Below are 21,341 nucleotides of genomic sequence, written 5' to 3'. Positions count from 1 at the left end.
CCTGCGATTATAACTGTAAATGAAACATGAGAGAGCTTCGGCCCAATAACTCTCTGGAAGATTGGCATCATGCAGCAAGGTTTTTAACCCTTGAAGCAATGTCTGATTTGCTCGTTCCGCAAGTCCATTCTGCCATGGCGAGCGAGGACTAGACAAATCGTGTTGAATTCCTTTCTCAGTCAGAAAAGCTTCAAACTGCTGAGAAGTGAATTCTCCCCCGCGATCACTGAAAAGAGTCTTTACCTTCTTACCATGCACATTTTCCAACCAAGCACAGAATTCCTTGAACCTTGGAAAAGCCTCTGATTTCTGCTTGAGATTGTACACATAAATATACCTGGAAAATGCATCAATGAGAACCATGAAGTACCTGTTTCCACCCAAAGAGGGCGCTAGTGGTCCAACCAAATCAGCATGAATAACCTGGTATGGTTCTGTAGCTTGCCTACTAGACACCTTACCTTTCGCAGCCATTTTTACCTTGTTTGCTGCGCATGCCTTGCACTTCATGTGGTACCTGCAGGGTTTAATAGTCATACCTTCAACCAAGGCAGGCATTTTAGATACTGCCTCAAAATGCAAATGACCAAATTTTCGATGAAAATCGTGAATACATTCTGCATGCAAACTTTTGTTAGAACCTGCAATGCAACAAGTGTCATCCTGCACAACATCATCAAAATACAAAACATACAAACGATCAACATATTCAGCATGCAATACATAATCATTTTTCTTTGTGATGATGCACCTTTTGTTCTTAAAGGAAACGTCAATTTTCCGCTCATTCAGCTGTCCAACGCTGAGCAGATTATGCTTGGCATCTGGCACATAAAGCACATCCTGTATCGATAAGTCCAAACTGTGAAGAACAACAGTTCCGTAGCCTTTACTGGGAATTGTGTGGTCATCCGCCTGGTGAATCGCACCTTCCTGCGGTGTAAAAGACACGAACAGTCGCTTATCATTGCACATGTGATGCGTTGCAGCCGAATCAACAACGAAGAAAGATCTAGATGTCTTCTGGACCTCTGCAACCTTTGGAGTGAAGCGTGAGACCATTGCCTTGTGCTGCGTTGTCCTGGACACCGGACCTTTGCCTTTGCCTCGGCCTTTTCCACGCGATGAGCTTTCGCTGCGCTGCTCTGTCTTGGCCCTGGGATATCTGCATTCCCTCTTCATATGGCCTAGACGTCCACACGTGTAGCATTTCACTGCCTTCAAAGCTTTGGCGCCATCTGGTGGTTCCACTGCACTCTGGGATGACGTCTGTGAAGACTCCCCCTTGCCCATGCAGCTATCACCCTGGCGGTCTGCTTCATTCTGAATCATGGCAGTATCACAGGCTACTCTGAGCTGAGCATGTGGCTGATTGGCATCAGATTCCCCACTTGCATCAGCCAGCCTTCTGCAGCTAGCCATCATGACTCTGGCATTAGCCTTCTGCGTCATCTCTGCTGCTTTAAATCAAGCTGCTTTATACAAGCTGCGTCTGTGTACAGCTGCTTCAATCCAAAAGCAAATTCAAAACAGCCTCTGCCTGTGAACCTGTGCCTTTCTGCTTAACTGCTTTGCTTATCTGCAGCTGCTTCAAACCGCATTCCAAAGGCAAGTTCAAAAGTGAAAGTTCTCTCTGCTGTCTTAAATTCATGCTACGACACTGCTGCAGCTGCTTTACTTTCGATTTCCCCCAGCATAGGAAAAATTTATCCTTCTAGCCTTTTGCCTGTGCCACGGCAAAACCGGCTATAAAAGTTCAAAGTCCAGCCATAAAGCCATTAATTAGAAGCTGGCAGGCTGCCCGGAGCTGTAGCACATACCTCATCAAATCATCTTGACGCGCAGAGATATCGTCCGATCCGGCCCTCTGCATTCCGATCCTTTGCCGGCACCCCAATTCTTTGCTCCTTTGTTCCTTTGCCAGGAGCCCGACTTCTGGAGTCCATTCTCAAAACACTGCGTTTTTCTGGGCCCGGAACCAAATGTTGGAGATAAGCAGTGTCCAGTGCACAGCGGAATGATGAAAAGTACGTGCCAACATGCTCTATATTACTTTATTTACACTTCAAAGCTGGTAATTTACAGAAAAACATCTTCCCTCTGCCGGAGCAGAGAAAGGCATCCTCTCTCCTCTAAAGCACGGAGAGAATCACCTACACTGAACTGCAAAGAACAGTGAAAAAAACAGGAAACCAGTGTACGTCACATCCAGTCTCCTTTCCCGTGAGAAAACCCAACAGCACTTGACTGTGGAATGTAAACATTGTCTTGTGACAAGCACTTCGCTGCTCAGTGAAGGAAGCAGAAACCAACCAGCTCTTCCTTCCATGGTGGCTTACAAGTAGTATTAAATCACATTACAGTGGAACCCTGGTTGTCGAACTTAATCCATTCTGGGAGTCGGTTCAACTCCCGGAACCGTTCGAAAACCAATGTGCAGCTTCCGATTGGCTGCAGGAGCTTCCTGCACACAAGTGGAAGCGGTGTTGGAAGTTTGGCTTCCAAAAAACGTTCAGAAACCGGAACACTTACTTTCGGGTTTTTGGCTTTCGGAAGCCAATTTGTTTGTCAACCAAAGCCATTCAAGATCCAAGGTTCCACTGTAGAAAGAACCCAACAATGGACAATGTCGACATTGAAAATGTCCTCAGTAGTCTTCCCAAAGGACGGTAGTAGAATGGCCCAGGAGGGATGGAGGTGAAGAGTCCATCTGGCAATGGTCTTCTCCGGAGGGGGCCTTCTCCTGTCTCCTCCTGTCTCCTGCAGTCCTTTCCACAAGACAGTTTAATGCCCATAAGTTTGCAGAAAAAATATACAATCTTAACCCTCCCACAAGATGTACACATCATACAGTGGAGCGGACCTCAATTTAAACAGGGGTGAGGAGCCTGTGGCCGTCCAAGATGGTGTTGGGACTATAATTCCCATGGGCCAAATTTTGTGGGATTGCTATAAAACCTAGGGAACAAGCTGTCATATCATCATGATGAAGTTTTTAAATGACAACTTCAGGTTATATTTTAGTGAGTAAGATCTAATTTGTATATTTTAACTGCTGCTATATCTGTACTGTTCCTGTTATACCGAACTGCCAATTTAAATGTGTTCTGATTTTGTATGTGAGCTGGAACTGGTCTGTGACCAAAATAATAAATTCATTCATATAATTCCCATGGTCCCTGACCACTAGCCATGCCAGCTGGGGCTGCTGGGAGTCCAACAACATCTGGAGGGCCCCTGGTTGAAGCAAACGGGCCAGTCACCATCAGCTCGGTCTCATTCCTGGTCAATGTGTATTTCCATCTAACAGCATTGACTTTTTCAAACCCTTCCAGCTCTTGAGAATAAGATCTTCAAACAAATTTGTGAGAATGATTTCAGTTCCTACATCACCAAAGTGCTCAGCTCAGCCCTTTCTCCAGGACTTGAGACAAGAACGCAGCACACTGGTCAGTTTTCTGTAGTTGAGACACATGAGCCTTACGTCCCTCCACGTAAGCCAGAAGATACTGATTTTGTAAGTATTTCTAAAGATTTGTGCTTATATAGGAAGGGCTATCGCTGAGTAGTAAAACATGTCTTTTTTTTTTTTTTTTGCACTTAGGAGTTCCCAGGTTTCAATTCTTGGCCTTGGTATTTAAGTTCACCTAGTTTTACCATGAAGGCTGGAAAGTTTTGTCATTTTTCCAATCTTCAGTTCACCAAATTTCTGCAGGAATTTGTATTCAAAAAATCCTCCTGAAAATTCTTCAGCATTCAAGAGCAAATTTCCCCTAACAAATACATTTTTGCATACAATAGATGAATGTACACATTTTTGCAAGCAATTTCTCCTAATACAATGCATCTTTATATGTTATTTTCACTAATACATTAATTTTTGCCATACGCATTCATTTTCATACACTTTGGTTGGTTGGAGAACTGCACTGAAAAAACGGATGAATGATGCTGTGTTTTAAATTTTCATATTGTTTCAGAAAGTGCGAGTTTGATAGATCTGAGATGTGAACTGAATAGAATTTCCCCCTATTCCCATTTGCCACTAACATTTAATTCTTTATTTCCTTTTCTATAGTTATCGCCAGGGGTTCCTAGTGAGAAAGGAGTGTCGTATTCTGAATGGGACCGCTATGTTACTACAGCTCCTCCTAAGCAACTTCCTGATAGTCACAGGCGACCAGCTGCCCCTTCTGTTCATGAGACACAAGAGTTTTTTGAATTCAGAACTCCCAAGCCAGATATAACTCGCATATCTAATGTAACTAGAGATGTGCAACCTCTGCCAGCTGTTCTGCAGCCTCATACGAAAGGTGTGAAAAGATTCTTCTAATGGAAAGTGTTAAGGCATAGAATCCTAGACGTTGGAAGGCACCATGCGCCTCATCTGGTACAGCCTCTTGCAATACAGAAATCTTTCACCCAATATAGGACTTGAACCTACAGCCCTGAGATTAAGAGCCTCAGGGTCTACCAACTGAGCTATGTACAGACTTTATGGGCCTTTATGGGTCTTGAGTTTGCTTATACAGTCATACCTTGGTTTTCAAACAGCTTAGTTCTCAGACATTTTGGCTCCCGAACGCTGCAAAAGTGAGTGTTCCAGTTTGCGAACTATTTTTGGAACCCGAATGTCTTGAGGGGGCTTCCGTGGCTTCCAATTGGCTGCAGGAGCTTCCTGCAGCCAATCAGAAGCCGTGCTTTGGTTTCTCAATGTTTTGGAAGTCGAACAGACTTCCAGAACGGATTACGTTCGATTTCCAAGGTACGACTGTATGGGCCACCTCCCCACAAAGTTGAAGTTATAGAGGTAGCAAAACTGAAGGCTATCACATGGCAACAGAACAAGGCCACCAGTTAAGGGGAAAGCTTTCTTCCTCTTTTCATAGATCACTTCATGGCCTGAAGCAGGTAAAGACAGAATAAAGCACAGGTCTTTAGCATGTCATCAGTGGGTTTGTGGGACATAACAGCCACAAGAGGGGCACATTAACTAGACAGAGTTTTGTATGTCCAATCCCAGCCTGGAAGTAAATGCCATTGACATGTTGTCCCAGGTTATGTGTGTGCAAGAGTGCCTAGTCAGTAAATAATAGAACGAAATAAGCCTCTGTAGTTGAATGGAACGTGGACAAACTTGAAGGGCTTCAACACAGAACGTAAAAAGAAAACTATGGTACAACGGCATTACGTCTTCTAGGGTTAGGGAAGAGGGACGATAGCTGTCAGTTAGTGCTGTGTACAGCCCAGCTCTGTAGCAAAACTGGCAGAACCGGCAAACACAGGAGTAAGCTAGGTTTGCCTTGGTTGTAGAAAAGAGGGGAGTGGCTGTTGTTTACAGATACACCCTCCCATTACCAAATACCTCAGGTGCACCTATTCACAGCACCATAGCAGGGGAAGACAAGGCCCAAGATTTTGTGCTTCTGTAAAATTTGAGCAGGTCTCCATAGATGTAAAAAAAAAAAACAACAACCAAAAACAAAATCCAACCCATTTTGTTTCCAGATGACAGATGTTTCGAACCAATGAAAACCGGAGACTGCCGAGACTATACAATGATGTGGTATTATGCCAAGGATGTAAATTCTTGTGCTCGCTTTTGGTATGGAGGCTGCGATGGTAACCAAAATAGGTTTGAGACAGAACAGGAATGCTGGGAAACCTGCGTTCGTGACTGAGCAGGTATGTCATGTTAATAGCAAGACCTCTGCCAAAGAGTGTTTTCCTTATAAGAGTCAGGCGCAAATCTTATGTGCACAAGAGATCATGCTGACTCTTCTCTGACTTTGCAATTATAATACCTTAAACAAGTGTTAGTGCCTCTAAAATCTATTTATCTCTTGCCTGCCTTTTCTTTAAAAAGTTCAAGGCTGCTTGTTGGAAGTTTGAGCAGGAGGGAGTTAATATTTAGAGCTGCACTAGTTAAGAGCAGAATACTCTTATTACAGAAGTGAAAAGGTTCCATTGACGTATTTCAGGTATGAATGTTGTTTTTGTGTTCTTTTACAGAGAGAACGTGAGCTTTGAGAAGAAAACAAAGCGAACTATTCCTGGAGTTTGTATAAGAATACTAGAGAGTTCCAAATGCTGTGTTAATGCAAGTACTAGTTTTGTGCCACGCCTGCTGCTTTTTACAATGCATTCAATGGATTTTATAGAACATATTATCTTCGTAATTGATAGTTTCACTCGCCAAAAAGCATCTTAATACTTCCGTGTTTGTGTTTTAGCTCTAGTACTGCCCATGGCAGCGTTTCAGGAACTTTTAACAAGAAAGATACCAAGGATTTTAATGTTTAGCTTTAGTAGAGCATGACCTTTTGTTATTTGGAAGTGAAGAGCAGAACAATGGAGGATACCTGAAACTGGTAAAATCTGGCAAAGCAACAAGTGGAAAAAAGTGCCTTTGAATGGGAACGTCTACATTTAGCAGCCAAGGATCATCAAAAGACGTAGCATTTGCTCTCTTTCCCTTTAGATGTCTACAGTAGCCAAGATCCCGTTGTAGTGGTGGGCAGCTCAGCACACAGGACTGGTGGCCCTCCATATGTATCCTCATCACAACAAGAGCCACCAAGTTACTCCAGTTAAGCTCAGACGAATAACAAAAATGGCTTATGGCCAGATCAAGGCTGGTAATTTTGGGATTTTTGTTAAAGCTAAGTCCACACATTTTTATTTCTCAGGGCTCTTGTACAAATGAGTGCAGTAAAGAGTAGAATCAATTTATAGGGGAATTTTAACAGAAAAAAGCACTGAAAGATGTACATAAGTGTATTTTTTTTTGGACCTTACCACTACACAAAAGTACTGTACAAGCTAAATGGGTAATGATTAAACTGATTATATGAACAAGAGGGTGTGTGTCTACTCTTTTTACATGAAAATGCTGCAGTTATGCATTTGTGTAATTTTCTACATATTGAACACTAAAACATGGATAATTCAATCACCTTCTTTAGGGATGTCCGCAGCATGTTTCATTTATGCCATGGTTCTTCATTCAGAAAGTGGTTTGATACACAGCAGTGGTTTGATACACAGCAGCAGTCCTCTAGCTACTGAGCTACAGTGCTGACCTGTAGTCCAGAATGATGAGACACTGTAGTCCAATATCATCTAGAGGACCAGAGGTTAGCCACTTCCACCCCCACAGTAGAAGCTAGCTCATGGACTAGTGGATTAGAATTAATGTACATGCCTGTCATTTGCAGTGCCTCCCATTTATACTAATTCTTTACATAGACCTAAGCCAGGTGTATCTGGTAAATGTCATGAATGTGCTTATCATCATTCAGCACACAAGGTCTTGCCTTGTTTTCTCTATTATACTCCAATAAGGTTTTGCCCTTGCACTTTATAAACAGCAGAGCCATCGGGTATCATCACATGGGGGCCTTCCAGTGAAGAAATAAATTGCTACCACACCCCACCTGAATCTTGGCCATAGTTTTATTAGTTCACTCTGACACCACACCGAGTCAGACTCTTTGTGGTGATTTCTAGCTTAAATTTTAAAAAGTAATAAATCTACAGTACTACAATGTAAGTAAACTTTAATTCAGGCACACGGTTAACCTATTGGCGCACAGAGAGATTGTTCTGAAGCTCCAATGAAGAGAGTAGCTGAAGACACAGGATAAAGGGGCTCTCTCGATTTGAGGTAGCAGAACTGGCAGAATAAGTGGGACCTTATAAAGCTTAGTTTAATTTCTTATCCACCCTTCAACACAACATCCAGGGTGGGCTACAGCAATTTTAAAATACAATGTTAAAAAGAGTTTAAAACAAATATATCAGGTGACAATAGTAAAGTAAACATGTCAGCTGCTGCATCAGAATAAAGTTGAGCTAAATGAGCCAAAGATCTGACAGCTCTTTGATTCTCTTTATATGATCCATCTTTCCAGGAAGAAGCATCATAAACACAGTATCCATCCACATAAGGGGATTTTAACTAGTGTTACAGTCATGACTAGTATGGGTCCATTTAAATAGGCGTCTACATAAATAAAAGGGACGCGGGTGGCGCTGTGGGTAAAACCACAGTGCCTAGGACTTGCCAACCGTATGGTCAGCAGTTCGAATCCCCGCGGCGGGGTGAGCTCCCGTCATTCGGTCCCAGCTCCTGCCCACTTAGCAGTTCGAAAGCACCCTTAAAAGTGCAAGTAGATAAATAGGTACCGCTTTAAAGCGGGAAGGTAAACGGCGTGCCGTGTGCTGCGCTGGTGCAGGCTCGCCAGAGCAGCGACGTCACACTGGCCATGTGACCCGGAAGTGTCTGCGGACGGCGCCGGCTCCCGGCCTCTAGAGTGAGATGAGCGCACAATCCTAGAGTCTGTCAAGACTGGCCCGTACGGGCAGGGGTACCTTTACCTTTTACGTAAATAAAACTCAGATACAACTCAAACACTTTGTATTTCTTGATCCATTGCTAAGAACACTATAATGGAATTCACAACATATACCATTGAAAGCCACAAGGGAGTTCTTTTTTAATTGAGATAAGTTATTTTTATTTGTGCACTTCATTTAAATTAATTGCTAAAAAATGGAGAAAGGCACTTCAAAGATGATATTTAAAAACAGTGATTTATATTTATCACATGAACAAACCAGTCAGCCACCGTTTGCTGTGAAAAAACCCTCAGCCTGTCACTTAAAAACTCAATACACTGCTCAGCAGTTAAGTTTATCTTTTCAGATGTGTTTCTAGTAAGATTTGTACAGTTTGTTGTACACAATATACATTGTTAATACACGAAACACAACAAAAAAAGCTTTACAATCCGAGTATGGTATCATTTTACAATATACATCGAGATCAAGGATGGGACCAGCTTATACTTTCTCCACAGACAGAAGTCTCACAATCCTAACCTTTATTATTATAGTTAAATGGAAACACAAAGAAGTTAGAAGTGTAATATGTACAGAAGCCATCTCATCACTCTGACAATAAAGTAATTTGAACACTGCTTTAAAAGATGCTTTTAAAAATGGTTAAGTGAATTCAACGAAAAGTGATTAAAATAATCTGATTAGGCAACAATTTGCAGAATGTTTTTTCACAAGCTGAACAAGACAAGCACATTTTGTATAACACAAAAGAATACAAAAGCAATGCAGATCAAAACTGACGTTCAGTTCAGCAATGTTCATATCCACACTATACACTGGAACTACATTTGTAGCACTTTAATAGTTACGGCTTCCCCCAAAGAATCCTGGGATCTGTTGTTTGCTCCACCCCCTTAGCTACAATTCCCAGCACCTGTAACAAAATACAGTCCCACAGTTCTTTGGAGAAAGCCATGCTTTAAGTCTATGATGTGGACGTGGCCAACTCAGCTAGCCATTATTTTATGCCAATCCACAAGAGTATACACCAATACCTAAAGGGATCTCTTGTGCCTTTAGATGCAAACATGCTTTTGTAATTAAGAATACTAGATATTTAATAGAATACTATGATTTCCATCTTTTAGAACCAAGATCAGGGATGCGATGAACAAGGAGTCGTCAAGCTTCAGAATTTGGCAGCTGGGTGCTATTCTGCTTCTCTACACTGAACATACAACACTGAGAGAGAGAAAGTAGTTTAAAGAAAAGGGTGGAAGAGAACTTGAACCCCACAGTAATAAGCTGCTTCCCAGAAGATAACCTGTGCCTCCTTCTGCTAAAGGCACTCCTGGTCAAAAAAGTAAATAAATGTTTAGCTGGCTCAGTGGTAGCCTTTGCACTCCCAATACTGACCAACGGTGGCTCACTCAGACTAAATAACGGTGCACACTCACAGACTTCCAGCTACAGCCGCTGCTCTTGAGGGTTGGGGAGGTGGGGATTTTCTAGAATGATGTGTTATGCAACATGTGAAGGTAACTGGCAGAAATAGATCCAAGCCTTTACTTTGAAAATCAGCAAATAAAACAAGTGCCAATGTATGAAGCAAAAGATTGCTCCCTACGTGGTACTATTGTTGCTGTGTCAATACAAATGATGGACAGACCCCAACTGAAAATGTACAAGTGGGACCTGCGGTAAAATGCTGTAGTGCATCCCAGGCCCCAAAAAGGGCCATTCCTGTTGGGACCTCTAAACAGCATGGAACAGGAGCCTTGTAGTGATTTTCGGATGTCATGGGGGAAAGGAAAGTTACAGGGGAAAGGAAAGGGATGAGGAATACCCCCACCCACCCTACTAAGGACTTCTGCAACTGTGCTTCAGCAAATAAAGTGAAACTGCCTAAGATGCACTGTGGAACAGAAAAGTCTGTAGAATAATGACTGACAGCAAGGGTGTATGATGGAAAACTGGAATCAGAACAAGAACAGTTGAGGGGAGAGAGAATAAAGGTATAGGTAAGAGTTATGACAGCTGTAAAAAGAGAAGTCGGGTATGCCAGGTTAGTATAGTAAAACAATTTGTTCTTCTTTATCATTTGACATACTCTTTTCTATAAATACAGCTGAAGTTCTTAAGTGTTCTGGCTTTGATGATTCTAGGATCAAAGTGTCATGCCACATCTTTGGCTGATCCACGCAGGTAGCAGGTTGTTCTGAGAATAGGAAAGTCTAGACGGAGTGAACCAGCTGGCAAAACAAGCCTAATAATGCCCAGGGGCCTTCTATAGGACCCCAAGATATCCCAACTTGGCAGCAAAGTAGTAGCATCCAGATTCGTGGAATTTGGAAATCATGAGATAAAACTGGTGAAGTCCTGAATACCCCAGAATTTTGGTGACCTGGAACTTTTAAGAGAAGACCCAGAGCTGTGCAGTCAAGTGTTATTTTGGTCTGGAGAGGTAGCAGAGGCTAGATAATGCCTTATAAGAAAGCACCAAATTCAAATGGAGGTAACAAAGACGCTGGCATGAATTCCGATTCCATAGAGGTTTAAAAAATGGTGCTTGAGCTTCAGGTGTTCTGTCTGGAAACGAAACAGAGAGCCAAGAATTGGAGTAGAGGGAGAAGGCCCAGAAGAAACATGGATTGAAGCTCAGGGACGTAGAAAGAAGAATGAATTGAAGATTATTACAAGAGAAGTCAGAGAATGTGAGATTGCAGAGTGCATACACAGAACCACCCAGGTAGCCTTGGCCGAGAGGGTTCAGGAGCCACAGCAGTTCAGCTTAGAGACAGCACTCTCCAAAAGCCAACTCATGGTGTAAAGTGGCCTGGGTACAAGTTGTAACTAGGAGGCAGAAAAGTTCGGTTGAGACCTGCACTCTGTTCGTGCTCCTTATGGTGTACCAGGGCAAGTGGCTTGCAGTACTGGTGATTTGGAACCAAAAGAGCATGAACAGTTGCAGAAGTTGATCTTGAGAGGGTTGCAAGTGAGAATTCATCTGCCAAGGAGTAGTGAAATAAAAGTCCCTGAATTTGCTGAAGCTAGTGCTAATGTAGTATGGAATTCCCTTTCCACCACTGCTGAGTTAACAGCAAGACTAGACATAGGGAGGAAGTGAAACTTAAGGTGTGATTCTGTAGCGGACCATATTAAGTTTGGTTCTGTTGAGGCAGTAGCTGCATATTCATTCCTGCAAGAGCTTGCAAAAATTGTATGGGGGCTCTTAGAACATCACGAGTCATCATGCCAATACAAATGACTGTCCAATACACTCCACTTGAGAGAACTATGAACTGGACTTGAGTCTGTGGAAAAGCGACTTGGCTGTTGGGAACCAGAAAAAGGCTACTGAATACTCTAAATCTAACATAACAGAGGGGCATAAGCCCTGGAGAAAGAGCTGTGAAGACAACATAAAACTTTGAGGACTTCACCTCAACCAAAAGGAAAAAGAAATGTGAAACCTTGGTAAGTTGGGAACAAGAACTCTATCTTGCTTTAACGTCTAAAACCTGCCAAGATGCAGGGATCAGAAAATAAATTCAACTGACTGTGGATGCAAATGGGCAATTGTATTCATACATTAAACTTGGGGATACAGGTGAATATGCAATTGTCACTGCAGGAGGGCAAGGAACTGCTAACCTTGCTGGAATTTTGAATAATTATTCTGTGACTCCTACAAGAAACATCCTTAGAAATGTATGCCTAGATTAAATGTGGGCCTCATTCTTGTTTCTGAAGAAACAGATATACTGAAGGAGGCTGAGACTCTGAATTACCGGTTGTGGTTCTTCAAATCAGATTCTTTAAAAGGAACTATCAACATGACACCTGTGACAGTTCAATGGGCATTGTACATATTGGCTCTATTAACTGTGAAGTTTCCATTTGATCCAGGGAAGGGGTTGTTACAAATGAGTTCTGCAAATGGAACACAGACCTGTGGAATTCAGTAGTACTGTTTAAACTATGATTTATATTCTTTTCTGTTGTCATGGAACGTCAAATTCAGACAATTGTTTGGAAGGGGGGTGTAACAGAAGAGGGAGAATGATTAACAGCAGGGGCGTGTGACGAAACATTTGGGTGGATTCCGACTGACAGATTTTTTAAATGACATGTTGAGGGGAGAGTTAGAAGCGCTGAAAGAGTGTATGGGGGGAGGGAATGAGATGAGAGAGAATAGAGGCATTGATAAGAGTGTTCAGATAGGTATAAACAAGGGGAGAGCAAAATGCCAGGTTTGAGTAGAACACTGATCTTCTTCATGAATTGACTATTTGTTCCACTGTTATTTCCATAAACAAAAAAGTTTCAATATTTTAAAATTAAGGTGTTTTAGTTTGGGTGTATTCTAGGATTTAAAAGTCTCATCCCATGCATCTTGTAACAATATACACAACTAAGCATATAGAGGGAGAGTCTTATACTATTCACAATAACTCAGTAGTTGTGGCAACAAATTAGGGAAGTCTGGACTCAATGGACCAGCTGAGTTATTGATCTATTGAATTCCCAGGAGCCAGCATCTTGTCTCCTTGGAATGCCAGGAGCGGCCATGTCAATACAAATGATTGTCAAGCACACCCCAGATGAAAGAATATATTAAGCATACAAGTGCCACCTGCAAGAAAATGCTGCTGTGTTTCCCAGCACGCGAAAAATAACTGCTCCTGTTCAGGGCTCCCACCAGCCCAGAACGGTAGCCTTCTATTGTTTTTCAGATCTCACAGGGGAAAGCAGGGGCAAAGTCTTTGGATGCTTAAAAGTATCCGGTAGAAAGTGATGGGAAAGTCCTCTGCCTGAGATCCTGGAGAGTTTCTGCTGGTTCGAGGAGACAATAAAGGGCTAGGTGGACAAGCAGTCCGGCTATAAGGCTGATTTCTGTGTTTTCTATGTTCCTATAGTGCTAGAAGGCTCAGATTCCAAACCAGAATGCATATATATATATATATATATATTCCTTTATTTCTAAAACATCTCTGTATAATGCAGAGAGAAGAGATTTTTTAATCAGATGCAACATATCCCATCATCCTGTAAGCTGTTAGGGGCCCGAGAAGGTCAATTCCTTCTAATCCCACCCCCATATCTGGTTTGCTTTATCTTCACTCAACTGACATCAATATTCCATGCACCTTGAGGAGAGTTTGATTTTAATTTTTTATTTTAGTTTCTGTAAACCTAGAGAGTCCCTCAAGTATGCAGAAATCAGTACCCTTTTGCTGCCAAACTGACAGCAATTCAACTACCTAAACTCATGAATAGAAAGGGTCTAATAATTAACAATTAATAACAATTAACAATTAATAATTAATAATTCGAGGTTACCAGCATGAGTTTGAGCAAACTGCGGGAGGCAGTGGAGGACAGAGGTGCCTGGCGTTCTCTGGTCCATGGGGTCACGAAGAGTCGGACACGACTAAACGACTAAACAACAAAATAATTAACAGACATTCTGATGCTTTAATGCAAAATGACTTAGAATAGTTCACTCTCCCCATCCAAAGATTAGCCACAAACTTCACTAAAGCAGTGGCAATTTATACCAGGTGCTTGGAAAATACTTTGAGGTAGATTGCCATGTGACATGGGTCGGACAGATGAATGCCACTAAAGTCGAAACGAGCAAAAGAAGAGACAGGTATAAACAAGCTGGAGACTAAAAAGATGTTATATATCGCATAAGCAAAAATTTATTCTACTACTGAGCAATAGCTTAACATTTGTCTCAGCAATGCATCTGTCACCAGAGATGCTCTGAGAATTTGGCATGCCTATTATTTTTTGCACTTTCCCCTTTTGATGGATGTAACAGAGAAGCAGCACGTCTAAAAGCCAAGATCTGCACCATTCTGGAAATCTCAGTTTTCAAAACTTCTCCACAGACAGTTCTATAGTATAAATTTTAAAAATCTAGTCTGTTATTTTCATGTGAGGTAAAGCCTACTTAGTTAATAAGAAACGTTAAGATTGTACTGAGCATTCATTAAGAGCAACAGTGGCAACAGAACAATACTATTATCCCATGCCTAAACAATGGAGAGAGGCAGAGGTGTACTGCATATGGAAACCTCGAAGTAAACAATCTTATAAGACAGTGGTAATTCTCCAGTGCTCCATTTCAATTAAAAAGCACATAGTAATGAGTTCAGGAAACTTGGGTGATGATTTCTAACCAGCAAACACCATCAAGTAGAAAATCTCACTGTTATCATCAATATGATGAATTTAAGGCAAACATAAAACAAGCCTTGGTAGATCACTTTAGCAGGACTATAGAGCGAGAAAGTCTAAATTTGAAGGTGGGGGGGGGAAAACTAGTATATTTCAGTACACAGTATCTAGAGTGTGAGTGCATGATGGCTACAGGAAAACCGCACTACTGTTAAGTTTAGCACAAAGTAAACAGCTCCTTCATGTGTGGATAAAGATCTATGTTTTAAAACAGCCTAACACAACAACACAACCATCTGAAACACTCAAGGGAAATCATGTTTTAGACTGACCAAAAGGATGTCACACAAGAAATAGGAATATACTATTAAAGTTGAACTAAATAATAACAGCCATCTAACCCTAAATGGAAACTAACAAACACTTAACATTCTAGACAGGCAACAAAATATCACATTATGTTGCAAGTCCAGCTCTATAAACAAAGAAAGATTTTTTTTTTTAAAAAGGAATCAATAGCATGAAACCAGAATGGAGCTATGGACAGTTTGCTGCTTCCTATAATACTATCATAGCAGTTCTTATAGTAATCAACTTTCTGGATGAAGCATGATAAATATATGTGGATATGTTTTTAATTTATCTAGTGAAACTGTGCCCATTATAATACTACAGAACTCAAGATTCTCATTCAAGTTTCTACCTAACCTTCTGCCACATCTCAAACACTCTCAGACTTCCTTCCAATGTATGAAACTAAAACCCAACATATTCACCAACATTTCAAAAATTAGATCTAAATGTTAAACTTTGGCATCTAAGCAGGAGGCTTATTTCTTGACTGCTAACTTTGTCAGGATAAGCTTCTGTTTAAATACTCCACATTTGAATCCTTTAGCAAAGAATGCAACAGTATCTAATGTAATTAATTGAAGGTGTCCAAGAATTGACACAAAGCATTGTTTCATGATAAAAACAACTAAAATACTGCATATTGTGGGTCAATGTGGAAAACAGATATTTGTTTCAATATAAGATTTGTGTGCATACATTACTGAATCAAGATTAAAGACATTTAATTCCTCACTACAAAGTTTTATAGACTTGACCTTGCAGTCCTCATGGCATGTGAAACGACCTTGCTACCAGCATGATTAGAAAAGAATCTGCTGGCTGCAGCCACATGAAGGAACACTTGTAATTATTTAAGAAATCCATCTAGCTCCACTGTAAGCTAAATGTTTTAGTTCAGCATTCCATAAGGCGCCTTCAGTGCAGTACCAAACATTTTATTTAGAGGATTTCAAAGGCTTTTCCATTTCAGCTTTGGCTTTTATATCACCCTTTGCTGCATCACTTAAATTTTGCTTTCCTTGATCCTTAGGAGCATCAGGATTGTACCTGAACTGGTACCCATAAGGACGGAGATGATAAAACAAATACTCCAGCTGATACATAGTGGTGGCGTCAACATAATGAAAAGAAACTGCCAGGTCAGAGCAGCAGCCAGGACCCTGCCGTGAAAGAGAAAAAACAGGATGAACAGGCAAGATAAAGAAGCAAATGTTTTAAATATATTTCAAGTGTTAATATGGACTATGGTTTGTCACTTAACAATCAGTGCTCAGGATGTGTTACGTAACAGCAAAAAAAGTTTTATTTTGAAATGTACTTTTTTCAGAGTTGGTCATAAAAGTACCAAACTATAGCAGAATCACTTTGGGGACATAAGAAAAAGAATATTTCAAACTCTTTCTTCCCCCACCTGCCCAGTTTTATTTGGCAAGATAGCCATAAAGCTTAAGTGTTAGAAAAAATAAATTCAATATAGAAAGGCTCATCCGAGTGTGTGTGTGTGTGTGTGTGTGTGTGTGTGTGTGTGTGTAAAGAGCTATTAGCAGATGCAAGAATTTGGAAATCAATCAATCAGAATACAATTCTCAATTGGATGGGCCAACAATGTGACAGTATATGGCAGCTATACATAGACAAAGTTAAAAGGTATTTTCTAGTGGCCTATTTAGACTGTGAAAAGCACTGCAAAAATCTTACCTCTATGGGAGGGTAGTAGTTATAATTCCAGTACCAAAAAGTTTTGGGTAGGTATCCCTTAATTAAGTGGTGCTCTGGAACAAATGGATGAAAAGTTTCTTTGCCAGTTGTATCCCTGGAATCTCCAGCTTCTACATTAATACCCTCCATGCATTTGCCTAATGCCAAGTCTTCAATAGAAGAGCTATGAGTACATTTGTTGGTTTTAAAAGCATCCACAAATCTCTTCAGAGCTTCTTTGCTGAGCACATAACCTGCGCCTCCGCTCATGTAGCCCTGTTTCACAAAAGGCTTAAATTTCCTTCCAAAATAAATTGGTTTTTCAGGACTGTGTTTTGAAAGAAGCCACCTCAAGTTGTCCAGTGCAACATATGTGTCATCATCTGCCTTCATGAACCAGTCCGCTTCATCAAGATGGTGATCGTGTACATACTGGAAAGCTTTGATGGTTTTCCAGTACAACTGATCCCTGCCTTCTTTGGTTTTTAATCCCACTGTTGGGAAGTCTTTGTTCTCCTCAGAGCTCATAAATAGCACTCTGTTGCAATGCTGGGCCCAAGTAGCTTTGACATGTTTGGCTTTCGTTTCCAGATTTTGAGGTCCAGTCATCACCCAACAAAGTATTCTTACTTTCTGGTACAGTTCTTCAGCAATATTTTTATTTTCATCTGGGGTGCAGGGAAGCAAAATTGCAAAATAGCATCAGTGTGTTAGAATTTTCACACAAGTAGAACACCACACATTTATTTATGCACTTCTAAGTACTTATATGCCACTTTTTAGAGCTACACCCTCAAAAAACAAAGTATGTTGAACTAAATGACAGATACAATACCTTAGTTGGCACATCAGAAAGGTGTATACTGTACTTCTAAAGAAAGCTCAAAACAAACACGGTTTTGCCATAGCTCTGGCAGCCACAATAACGGGACAGCTGCTCCTGCAGTCTTTATGGTACAAGATTCTACAAACTTGGAATGTTGAGGGAGGGGTGATACTGAGCAAGGCTAATGCAATAAAGATTTGTAAAAGTATGCTGAAAGCTTTGAACTATCCTTGTCTACACTGTAAATGAACATCACCTCAGTTAAAGTTTATCATGACATCCACTCTCCTTTAAATGATGTTATGTTAAGATATTCTCCATCCCCTTTAAACAGGATAAGAAAACTATTTCAAGTTCCCAGGCCCTTTTACAATATCTGAGTGCCAGAGTTGGGAAGATGGAGAAATTATCAGATTCCTAGATATCAGCACTATGGGGTTCTTTTTTGGGGGGGGGCAGAGCCACCAGCAACAAGTTTTCAGCTTTAAAAACTTAAACACAATCATATGTGCACTTCCATAAGAATAAGCCACATTTAATGCAATGTAACTCACTTCAAAGTAGATGTGATAATGACCTGCTGGCTTCTTAAGGCATTTGGTTTCGCTTGGCATTTAATTGTGGACTCAGAACATTTAAATTTTACAAAACAATTTAGAGAAAAACTTAAGCCTGTATCCTAAAAGATACATGGATTATTTATTTAGTTTGAATACTTATAACATGGGATATGTGTACAATCCATTTTCGAGGGATGTACAAGGTTATATATTGTAAAGAAAACTGAACTGTAATGCTCTGTACAGCTGCATAAATATACCTTTATGTTGCCCAGCATCTGCATTGAAATTCATTTGTCCTTTCAGCTGATGGCTTTCATCATCACCATCTGAGTGATGGCCATGAGGATTGTTGTAAAGAAGATGAGGCTCAACTTTAACTTGTTCTTCCAACACTAAACTAAATAGCAAATAACATAAGAAAAATCCAATTGCTGATCCAAATGTAAAGGTCAAAAAATGCGTTAAGGATTTAGGAGATGCCATTTCCTGAAGAGAGAGAGAGAAAGAACACTAATTATGTTATGCTTGAAAACATAAGATAAAAATGCAGAAAAACACTGACCATATGAACATACTGTTTCTTTCCCTGCAATTAGTTTGTGATTATACCTCATGTTGAAGATGCCTCATACTTAAGATAATATTTTACTATGTTTTGAACTAGTATAAAAACATTTTCTTTTTCTAAACATAGTAAAATATAAATCTTGGCCATTTCATAAGAAAGTATAACAATAAAGTAATAACCAACAACGGCCACATCCATAATTTCATGTTTAAAATTTTCCATTTGTAAACTTGCTTTAAAAATGGGGAAGCGTGTAATAAAAGGCATCCAAGAAATCTGAAGACTGACAAGTAATATTGGTCAACAACTTACACTGAAAAAAATATGTTGTGTGTTTCATCTTCTAACAGCACAAATTCAGTGTGCATACTGGGAGAATAGTGGGAGCACCAGTATGGTATAGAGGTTAGAGTGTTGGATCTAGGAGACCAGGGTTCAAATCTCCACTCAAGTCATAAAGCTCACTGGGTCAGTCACTCATTACCTTTTAGCCTAACCTTAATCTCCTAGCCTGCCACCATGTAATCTGCTTCACGTACACCTTTCCAGTTCTGCAGTGAAACTTGACAAAGGTAGGTGGTTTTGTCAGTTTCACCAATACTATGTCACTGTTCTTTTATATATACACCAGTGTTTATACCCTTTTTATCCAACTCCTATCCTGGGAGCAGCAACAGCAAAGAACTAGAACAAGTTTTCTCAGAGTTGGTGCAAGTTACATGGCTCCCTCCTTCCCACATATTCCCATACTGGGAGAAGTGGTTAACATACGAAAAAAAGCATTCCCTAATATTTAAAACTCCACAAGAAAAATATATGTGCTGGAGGACTAGAACTGCTATAGAAAAGAATACATTTCATAGATGGTGTGATACAAAAAAACTACAGGAAAGTTTAAACATTTTGCAACCACCTTCCTGTAGGACCACAGGTGTTGTTTTTTTTTTAAAAAAAACATCCCTTTTTGTCTTTCAGGCTTCTGCACCAAGTGCAGCAGAGAGGTACGAAACCATCTAACGAGAGAATCCAATGCATGTTTAAGCGAAAGTAAGTCTCACTGCATTCAATGGGGTTTTCTCTCAGGTAAACGTACCTAGGACTGCAGCCAAACAGATCTATCCTTTGCAAGCAGAAGTACCATGTCCTCTGCTTTAAATGGGATTTGCTCCTATGTTGCAGCTCATGCAAGATCTGCTTTTCAAAATGTGCACAGAAATACTCCCTCGGGGCGGCACCTCGACACAGCAGAGACGTCAGAAACTTCCTGTTTCTGACAACTGGTTTCCTCAGATAGTGGTATCTTGTGTTATCAAGGCCCAGCACCTGCCACTCGTGAGGTGGCCTTTACAACCCTGCCAAGCTGCCTCCCCACTTCCTCTTGTGAAATACTCAGCTTTCAGTCCTTCCAGCAAGCTCAAGCAGCAGGCTGGTATAGAGGTAGTTAACCTAGAAGATCTCCTTACACCCGCAGATGCCCACTGAACTTTGATCTGCGGAACTGGCACTGTTGCAGGCGCCACATGATCCCCGTTCCGCACTTGTAAGAACTCACATGTTTTAAGGCGGCAGCACCTACACTTTGGAACTCCCTGCCTAGTGATGATAACCAGGCAGGCGCCTTCACTGTACTCCTTTCGGCACCTTCTAAAAACATGTTTGTTTAGACAGGCTTACCCGGAAATTCAGAAAGTCCATGTGTGTTTTATCTGTGGCTTTCCACTTTTTTGAAGGTTTTAAGCTATGGTTGCCAATTCTCCTATTTATTTATTTTTTGCTTTATTATTTCCGCAGGCCGCTTGGAAGTTGTTGTTTTGTTTTGTTTAAACCAAAATCAAGCATTGTAGGAATTCCTACAAAGCATTGTGTATATAAATTCAATGAAATTAAATGATTTCTACCGCTCCCTCCCAGCACTTATATGGAATCCTCTGCTTCCAAGTACGGAGCTGGGCGCCCGCGGATCCTGGGATGCAACCCAGAAAAGCCGCTCCAGCCCCGCTTTCCACCAATGGCGACGGTGTGGATCCATCGCTACTATAAGATGTAGTAAGCGAGCCCAGCTGCGTTTGGGGGGGCGGGGAGCCGATCTGCGCTTAGTGGGGACTCTGAGCTTCTGCCCATGGGCGCAGCTAAGGGGGCCTCCCCCCCCAAAAACAGTAAAAATCAATACAAATCTGAGGTCCCCCCCCCGGCTACGCCCATGTTTCTGGTCCCAGGGCGCCCGGCTAAAAGGGGAGTTGACACCTCTCCCTCCTTGGGAGGCTTCGCCGCCGTCGAACCAGGCCGAAATCTCCCACCCGCGACACGATTTCCGCACGACACTTGTGACCCCGACCTCGGGTTTCGCCACGCCGCCCTCCCCGCCTCCTCCGGGGCGAGCCCACCTCCCTCTCTTCCCCTCACCTTGCCCCGGGCCTCGGCCAGGACAGCCGAAGTGGGCGGCGCGGGGCGGTGGAAGAAGGCGCCTCCTCCTGGTCGTCCTCCTCTCAGGCGCCCCGGAGCCACGAGAAGCTTCCAGGCGGCGGCGGCGGAAGCGGCGCTCGGGAGCGAGGCCCTGTCACGGCCATCGCGCGAGGGCTCCTCTGAGCAGGCCGGCGCCTACTCGACGCCCATCCTGCTACCCTCGGGCCGCCCGACCTGAGGGAGGAGGCGGAGGAGGGCCTAGGCCGGCCCGCCCCGGAGCCAGCTGCCTCATGAGGCCCGAGGACGGAGCCAACCAGCCCGGCCCGCGGCCCTGCGATGGGGCGGCGCCTGGCCGGCCTCGCTTCCCGCCCACCTGGTGACAGGGCTGAGGGAGGAG

At 41.9% G+C, this 21,341-nt stretch overlaps 2 protein-coding genes across 5 annotated transcripts in view; one reads left to right on the top strand and one right to left on the bottom strand.

Annotated features, from left to right (window-relative positions):
* COL28A1 (collagen type XXVIII alpha 1 chain) overlaps nt 1-6,855 on the top strand; it is a 71,032-nt gene extending 64,177 nt beyond the window's left edge. For all 3 annotated transcript variants that reach the window (XM_083705228.1, XM_083705229.1, XM_083705230.1), the window contains exons 33-36: nt 3,336-3,517; nt 4,079-4,313; nt 5,509-5,685; nt 6,013-6,855. In XM_083705228.1, the coding sequence (XP_083561354.1) occupies nt 3,336-3,517; nt 4,079-4,313; nt 5,509-5,681 (590 nt within the window). In that variant the 3' untranslated portion in view covers nt 5,682-5,685; nt 6,013-6,855. The remainder of the gene's footprint in view (nt 1-3,335; nt 3,518-4,078; nt 4,314-5,508; nt 5,686-6,012) is intronic.
* A 1,639-nt stretch (nt 6,856-8,494) lies between these two features.
* C1GALT1 (core 1 synthase, glycoprotein-N-acetylgalactosamine 3-beta-galactosyltransferase 1) lies at nt 8,495-21,302 on the bottom strand. Of its 2 annotated transcripts, none has more exons than XM_083705376.1 (5): nt 20,396-21,302; nt 18,231-20,336; nt 16,585-17,252; nt 13,795-16,046; nt 8,495-13,630 (listed from the first exon to the last, which is right to left on the bottom strand). In XM_083705376.1, exons 2-4 carry the CDS (start codon nt 18,454-18,456, stop codon nt 15,822-15,824), a joined length of 1,119 nt encoding a protein of 372 aa, XP_083561502.1. In that variant the 5' UTR covers nt 18,457-20,336; nt 20,396-21,302; the 3' UTR covers nt 8,495-13,630; nt 13,795-15,821. The 2 variants fall into 2 exon arrangements, with proteins under 2 accessions (XP_083561502.1, XP_083561503.1); XM_083705377.1 differs by having other exon boundaries at nt 18,231-18,483; nt 20,945-21,302.
* Nucleotides 21,303-21,341: the final 39 nt, after the last annotated feature.

This window comes from Podarcis gaigeae (assembly GCF_964106915.1).
Source record: "Podarcis gaigeae genome assembly, chromosome: 12".
NCBI lineage: Eukaryota > Metazoa > Chordata > Lepidosauria > Squamata > Lacertidae > Podarcis > Podarcis gaigeae.
Note: the sequence above shows the minus strand (reverse complement) of the source record. Positions and strands in the feature narration are given on the sequence as shown.